This window comes from Herpailurus yagouaroundi, unplaced genomic scaffold (genome assembly GCF_014898765.1).
Source record: "Herpailurus yagouaroundi ecotype Mexico unplaced genomic scaffold, PumYag 205, whole genome shotgun sequence".
Taxonomy (NCBI): domain Eukaryota; kingdom Metazoa; phylum Chordata; class Mammalia; order Carnivora; family Felidae; genus Herpailurus; species Herpailurus yagouaroundi.
The window spans coordinates 9861709-9869753 of record NW_024412436.1 but is presented as its reverse complement, the minus strand read 5'-3'; the positions used below and the strand labels follow the sequence as shown (position 1 = coordinate 9869753).

At 44.5% G+C, this 8045-nt stretch overlaps 1 protein-coding gene across 1 annotated transcript; it reads right to left on the bottom strand.

The window, feature by feature from the left end:
- Nucleotides 1–897: 897 nt before the first annotated feature.
- Nucleotides 898–8039, bottom strand: ZBTB18 (zinc finger and BTB domain containing 18). Its single transcript, XM_040451852.1, has 2 exons — nucleotides 7115–8039; nucleotides 898–4710 (listed from the first exon to the last, which is right to left on the bottom strand). Exons 1-2 carry the CDS (start codon nucleotides 7125–7127, stop codon nucleotides 3128–3130), a joined length of 1596 nt encoding a protein of 531 aa, XP_040307786.1. The 5' UTR covers nucleotides 7128–8039; the 3' UTR covers nucleotides 898–3127.
- Nucleotides 8040–8045: the final 6 nt, after the last annotated feature.

Here is an 8045-nt window from a genome sequence, read left to right as displayed (position 1 = left end):
AGTTCCAAGCTCTGGACCTTGTATCTCACTTTTTCTATGGAAGTTAAGAAAATTCCCATTCCTATTGGCCTTATAACATAAATGTATTTTATTGGACAGTAGTCATGTAAAACTGTAACTTCCTATGTATCTCTAAAGGCTGGGAGGTACTGACAGATACAGATCTGAGGGTTTACAAAAACTGTCTCAGGTCTGTGCCGGCCCTACGCACACTTAGGACCGAGTGTGACAATTCTAAAGTGCTGTCCGGGACCACGCGTGCTCTGTCCATCCACCAGCAGTGTTTCTCACCCTGACACGCCTGAGACCATCACAAAGTGGGGACGATCACAAAAGTGAGGGTCTGGAGTCCTTGTAACTGCATTTTCAAAGTACAACTCTGAGAATTAAAAGTTGGGAACATCTGAGCTCTCCCAGCAACAAAAAGGAAAGATCGAATGCCTGCTAATTGGATTGCCTAGAATTCCCAGTTGTTAGCCAAGCACTCTTCCGAGTGAAGACATCCGGTCTCCTCAGCCTTCCACTTACACCAGAACACAGAATAGGTTGGACCGGCCAACTCAGGGTAAGATCACCCGCGAGAGGGACTCAGCGTGTGCGTGAATGAGCAGCTGTTGTAGGCGGTGTGATGAAAAGCCTAGACTGCCCCTTGAAGTTTTATAGATTCACCCACTCTTGATCTAGGTTGTAGAAAACGGGTCACATTTTAAAAATGCGCATGAGGCCCTTAAGTGACCAGAAGCCAAGATGACTGCACATCTCTGTTGGCGTTAATAGGGCATTCTAGTAACTTCGTAAGCCCCGGATAGAACGGATATGAAAAACAAGGGCACCAGGTACATACACACTTAGGATCTATGGGGTAGACAGATCACAATGAAAAGAACACACGCGAAATTCTCAGTTCATATAATTTATTGCAGTTAGCACACAGTTTAAAAATTCACCAACACACCAATAGTACAAAACTAAACAGCATTATAAGTTATTCCCCCCTCAGGAAAATAAAACATACTATGATTGTCAAAGCTAGATGTCAGTCTAAGTTTTAGAACAAAGGAAGAATGTGAAACTAATAAAAGGGAAAAGCAATCACTCACAATGACCACAGAAAGAAAATCCAAAAGAAAGTCCGTTTTCTCAGACATTGATTGTCTCCTCTAAATTAATAAAAATTATTTTAACATAAACTGTATTTAAAAAAAAAAAACAAAAAACAAACTAGAAACTCTTCAAGTAACTAAAGATAATGCTCCAAGGCCATTTTCACAGCTTTTTTTGTTTGTTTGTTTGCTTTAAATGCCATTACAGCCAAATTAACACACATTTGACCAAATATTTCCAAAACAGTCCAGCAACACACAATGGAGTTTTCCATTCAGTATCTTAAGCACAAAAATAGGCTATGTTTACAGTAGTTAAGGCGATCAAATTTTAAACAAAAGCAATTAAAGAAAAAAAAAGGGAAAAACAGCAAACGTTTTCCATGCTACTCCCATAGACCTTATTTGTAAGTGCAAGACAGGAAAACAAACACTGTGCAAAATGCTTTTGCCCTGCGCGCTGGTCATTAAAAACCACACGTCGGGCTGCAGCCTGTGCTGCGTGATACACATAGTCTACTAACCCCCTTCCCCACCTTCCCCACGTCAATCAAGGCAGGCCAGTCCTTTCAGCCCGGGGCTTTTTCAGTCCATAGAATCTTTTCATGAGTTGGGGTGGGGGGTGGGGGTGGGTGTTGGGGGGGGGGGGATGATGAAGGAGGGGAGGGAGGGAGGGTTAAGGAAGAAGGGGAGAAAAAAAGAAAGGGGAGCCAAAAAAAAAAAAAACCCAAAAACAAAAATAAAAAAAAGAGAGAATGACCTATTGTCAATTTGTGCAGTAGTTATTCTAAAAATGCTCCACTGGGTAAATGTGTACCCCTAAACTTTGAGCTGGCATGGGTTCTGTGCAATCAGAAGTCTGTTACAAATGCACACTGCACATGCAAATCTTTAAGCCGTTTGTAAACATTTATATTTTCCTTGTTATGTAGCGAAGTTATCAATTTGCAGCTTAAGTTTTTATTCAGCTTAACAGTTTCAACTTAAAGACAGTGGGAAAGTCAATTTAAATTATATAAAATAAAAATAAAAACAGTGCATTTACGTTCTTCATAACACCAGGTTTTTTTTCCCCAAACGGTGCTATTTTGTTTTTCTAAGGAAATTAAATAATTTTAAACTCACTCGTTAAAGTTATACAATGCAAACAAAGACAAAAAATATATTGAAACTCATGCATTTCTGTAGCGTTAATATTTACTTTTCAAGACTCAACTAAGAGCATCAACACAACCTGTCAAGTTCTTTGACACCCCCCCCAGCCCGTGTAATCAATTACAGTATACAAGAACAGTAATTCACATTTTTCAACACACAGTTCAACACTGCTGGAGCTGCAGTATCCTTTTCCATCCCAAGCAAACCTTCACAAAGACAGCGTCCCAGTGAGCCCAGTGTACTTTCCGCATTTCTCTCATTGGGAACCGTCAGGAAACCAGAAGTTGCCACAGAAAGTTTTAAGTCAACTGCTTGTTTAAAAATAGATAATCCAGCATCTCAGAAATCTCCCATTTGGGTCTAAAAGCATTCAGGTTTCCAACAGCCAGAAAAGATTCATGCAATTTGTGACATATAGAGAGGCTAATAAAACTGGAGGGGATCTCTACTCCGAAACAAAACAAAACAAAACAAAAACAAAGTGGAAAAAGAGAGAGAGAGAGAGAGAGAGAGAGAGAGAGAGCGAGAGCTCAGAAGACAATGCAGTGTCGACAAAATGAAGCCCTGTGAAAGCATCTTGTGATAGGACGACCTGTTTCAAAGGTTCTTATTGGCTTCCTCCCCCTGCCCCCTCGAAAGAAAAGGCCCTCTCTAGTCTCCGACTTGCTCCAGAGTCTCTTTTACCAGAATGCTAAATTAGCGAGAGTCTCATGCTACTCTAAAGTGCAAAACCGAGTCAACACCCCGACGTCTTAGTTCCAGGAAACAAGGCTGCTTTTAGACCGTACCACAACTAGATAGAGATCTATGTATATATATGTACGTGTCGATATATATATTATTTATATAGAGAGAGAGATAGAAAATTATTTCCAGAGTTCTTGAGAGCTATCTTCTAAGGTCCAGTCTCTGACCGCGGGCAAGCTCAGGGCCTCGCTTTTGACAGACAAGGAGTTCACCAACTCACAGTGGAACTTGCGGATGTGTCTGTACAGGTCCCCCGACTGCGTGAACCTGCGCTCGCACCACTTGCAGGCGTGCGGCTTCTCGCGCGTGTGCACCACGGCGTGGCGGCTCAGGTTGTGCGAGTACTGGAAGCTCTTGCCGCACTGCGTGCACGTGTAGGGCTTCTCGCCCGAGTGGGTCCGCTCGTGGCGCTTGAGCGTGTACATGCACGAGAAAGTCTTGCCGCACAGCGAGCAGGTGGGCACGTTGACGTCGGCGGCCGGCTTGCCGCGCAGCCCGTCCTGCTCGCGGAAGTGCGTGCTCAGGTGGATCTGCAGGATGTGCGGGCTCGGGAAGACCTTGTTGCACAGCGGGCACATGAAGATCTGGCCGGCCGGGCTCAGGATGTTGGACACGTAGGGCAGCAGGCCGCCGTCCACGGCCGCCTCGGCCGGGCCGCGCTCGTGCTCCGGGCTCAGCATCTCGTCGTCGCTGGCCTTGTCCTCGCGCTCCAGCTCCCTCAACACCGAGTCCTCCCGCAGCGGAGCCAGGTGCGCCGGCTCGTACGGCCCGCGGGCGTTAGCGCCCCCGCTCTCTTTCGCGGCGCTATGCTCCATGTCATAGTCATTAGCGCCCACCTCGCCCTCCTCACACGGAGCCTCTTTCTCCACCTTCACCTGCACCAGGTTGCTTCTCAGCACGTCCTGTGAAGAGAAATAAGAGCTGTTCAGATTTTCAACTCCTGACAGGCTGGACTTGACAGACAGGTCCAGCACACAGTCAACATCTGCCGAATCCCTCACGGAGGCGACAGACCTCTGGGACAAAGACTCTGTGGAGCTGCAGGGGCTGGCCACTGTTTTTCCAGCTGCCGCGGCGTGTGGCTCTGCGTCCCCGCCGGCCGGGGGCAGGCCCGCCGAGTCCGAGGGCAGGCGCATCCACATGTTGCCGGGCTCGGCCGCCAAGTCCCTTTTGCCGGGCAGGAGGGTCAGCTTGTCGTCCTCGCCGTCGTCCTCGTCGCTGGGCAGGTCGCCCGCCATGTGGCTGCTGCCGTCCGAGAGGCTCTCGACTTTGTCCGAGCAGCTGGAGGCGTCCTCCTCCTTCTTGGTGCTGTCCGCCTCGGTGGTGGCTTTCTCCTTCAGCTTCTTTTTGCACACTTTGACGATGTCGTACATGTGGAGGTAACTGGCAGCTGCGAGCACGTCTTCAATGGGCAAGTCTTTGAACTGGAGTTTCCCTTCGTACATGAATTCAAGCAGGAGCGCGAAAGCCGGGGCTGTAACAATGTCGCTGTTCAGATGAACAATGTCCCTTTTGTCCAGCTGGTCCTTGTAAAAGAGGTGGAAGTACATGCTGCACGAAGCCAGCACAGCTCGGTGCGCGCGGAACTGGGCATCTCCCACCAGGACGGTGCAGTCACAAAGGAAGCCCTGGTGCCTCTGCTCGCTCAGACACTGCAGCAAATGTCTACTGTGGTCTGGGAACTCCATGCTGTCTTCATAACCTGGGGACAGAGACAGTCCTCGTGAGAGCCTGCTCAGGAACAACTTTCCACCGCCCGGGTCCCCGTTACCAACAAAAAAAAAAAAAAAAAAAGAGAGAGATAATGACAGTGATTCGGCTTGGGCCGCCGATGTACCCGTCCCTGCATTTTAATCAGGCTCATGACCCGAGGACGACCAGACCGCACGCACGAAACCCAAACGCGAGAAGGAAAAATGTACCCTTTCCCAACTTCCTTACCCCAGCCCAACAGTCCCTGACGCATCCCCACCTTCCTGGAACTTTCCGGCAAGTTTTAAAAGCCTTCTGTTTCACTACTGGCCCTTATTGAGAGTGAGAATTTACATCTCTTTCAGGAGAAGTGAACCTACTCATCAAATTATGTCCTAGGAAACCTGCAACAGCTCGTAGAGCGAACAAAGAAAAGTCCCAAACACATTCTGGAAGATTCAGAAAACTTGTTCAACCATCCTTTTTTATTCCATTACTTTTGATACATGACTGCGCTTAGAAAGCACAATTTTAACACACACGCACTGGCTGAATCAAGGGGAAAAAAGTGAAATCGCATAATTAGCCCAGAAATTAGCAAACAACTCACTTTTAAAGTCAGAGTGTTACAACAACAAAAGCCCTGTGTATAAAAACAGATGTTAATGCCTTAGGATTTGCAGGTAGAGCCCACGTGTACAAGAGATCAGAAAGAACTACACCAACAGATGGAAAAGATCATCTTTACTATGAACAAATCCAAATATTTTTTAAGTGAATGGAGGGGGAAAAAAAAGTAGTATTTCTTTGTAAAAATCTGTATATCTAGGATATGAGGAACCAGAAGGACTTCCCTTCACTCTGAAAATTCTCACCTAAACTTTGATCGTTGCAAAGCAAATGAGTTCCATATTAAAATGATTTCAAACTTTTAAATAAAGGCGTATTGTATTCAAATGAAACTCCAAAGCTTTACAGGTTCAACATTCCCCCCCACCCCCCCCCCAAAAAAAAGCCTTGCTAGAAAAAGAGAAACTATTTTTTTCTGACTCTGCCTTACCTCATTCAACAGAAAATACTTTGTTTCAATAAAACTTGATATATTCTGTTCTCCCACTAGCTTCTATTCTCTCAAATATGCATCGTTGCCCTTGTTTTCTGGTGAAGGAGGGTGAAATGGAGGGGGAGCAAAGGCGAGGAGGTACAAAGGGTCAAAATTCAACTGTAAAATTCAACTCCTTAAAAAAAAAAAAAAAAGAAAAAAAAAATCAAGAAAACCCGACTTCCCTTTTCCTATGACCAGAAGCAAGGTTCCACACCAACCAGCTCAGAAAGTACATTTGGGGAACGGATACATGGTAATTTAATATTCAGAAATTACCTCCCTGCTTTTTCTACACTTTGCCCAAGATGGGCTAAAAGTTTCATCCTAGCCCCCAAATGCGTTCCGCACGACGCCCCAGCTAGAATACACCAAGATTTACAATACAATCACTTTGAGTGCTCCACAGCTAACATCAATCCTAATCCTTGAGAGGGCTAAAAATAAAGATTGGAGGGCAGCTCACAAGGTAGCCGTGATCAAATTAGGAGGCTGACAGGACAGAGAGGGACGAAGAAGGAAGCTTATAAACATCTGATCCAGCTGACTGTGGCCATATGGCAGCTGCTGCCGAGATAAAGAGATTAAGAATGGAGGAGTGCGATTACAGCTGTCTGGCCAATTCAGGCAGCTCAAATCTACAAGTTCTAAATTAGTCGCTAACACAAAAACTCCTGCAAATAATTATTGTTATGCTGAAATAAAAGATCTCTTAAATATATATTTGAAAGAGAAATGAGGAAACCAGTCAAACTATTCTCCTGGGGACAAAAGTTTTTTTTTTTCCCCCTTTTTAAAAAACCTTCGGTTTCAAAAGCACTTACAGCTGTATGTTTCAGTAGTGCTGCTGAATGTTTTTGAAGAATAAAGTTTCAGAGTGGAATTAATTACACAACAATCTAGCTTCTTAACTAGAATAATCTTCTCATATAAGTTTGATCGCTGGATTCCAGACAGTTTACTATTTCTCTCCCCCACTACCCCAAAAGCAAAAGGAGCCTAAATCGCAGTGAACAGAAAACAGCATTCTAATCCAAAGTGATCTCAAAAAGCAACATTTCAAAGCCTTTCTTAGCATTTCAAAACTTGAAATATTTCTGTGTATAAAAGTTATTTACTTGCTCGAGCAAAAGGGATAAAAATTAAAACTAAACGAGCCCAAGACTTTCAACTCCAACAAGATGTTCATTTAATACTCGATTTCATATATTATTCCTAAACTGGGTTAGAAAAGTAATGTGGTTTTTTTTTAATTAAATAAACAAAACACCAAAACAGAAATATGCTCAATCTAATCTCTTGCTACTCCTACCTTTAGGACACATAAACCTGATTAAGTCCTTTCCTCTGAGTCTCGCTGGCTCCAGGTCTGTTACATCGGTGGAAAAAAAGCAGACTAAGAGAGACAGATGCAAAGTGGAGATGATGTTAGAGAGGAACGAGATACCTTCTCCACCACAGATCCGCACACACTAACTCCCTGTCTGTGTGTTAGAATAAAAGGCTGAGGGATGGCAGGCTGTCAGCTGCTCTGACATCATGTTCAGATGGAAATGCTACCTCCAGCTGTGCTCCTTTTAATGCCATATGCTACTCCTCTACACTCCTGCCACCAGCTTTTTCTTAGGAGAACTTTTCTCTTCTGTTAGTATAAACAAAATACTTCAAAGTCTCCCTTTTTTTCCCCCAAACTTTCTAACAGAAGAAATTGAAAAACTCAGCATATGGAGTTCTACTGTATTTATGGAATAGCAACACTTCTGTCTTAAGTTGGTGGACTGGCTTACATACTGACAGCACACTCAAGCCACGGTGCTATTCAGGAAATCCAGATTCACTTTTATTCAACTCCAACGTTTAGTTTCAAAGGCAGCTTAGGGATATTTTTAAACCAACCCAATTGACATCTCCAGTCCCATTTCGACATTATTATGGCACTTTCATATTTTCCCCCTGCCGAGATCATGGCATACGTGTCTCAGGAGGGTGGAAGACTATTCAGAACTACTGCTCCAGCCTGGTTCACCTTCTTATTCCCCTCTTATTTAACTATTTATCTCCAGCTACCCTCTCAACGCAATTTCTCACACTGCCAGTTCATGCAAATTTCAAGTCTCGGTATCAACGTGGTGAAACTGCACTTTCTGAAATCCTGGAAAGTACTTCGGTTCAATGAGACAAATTAATAAACGGTCACAACCTGCTACCACCACTTAACGTGAACGCTGCACCTGCGTATCTGA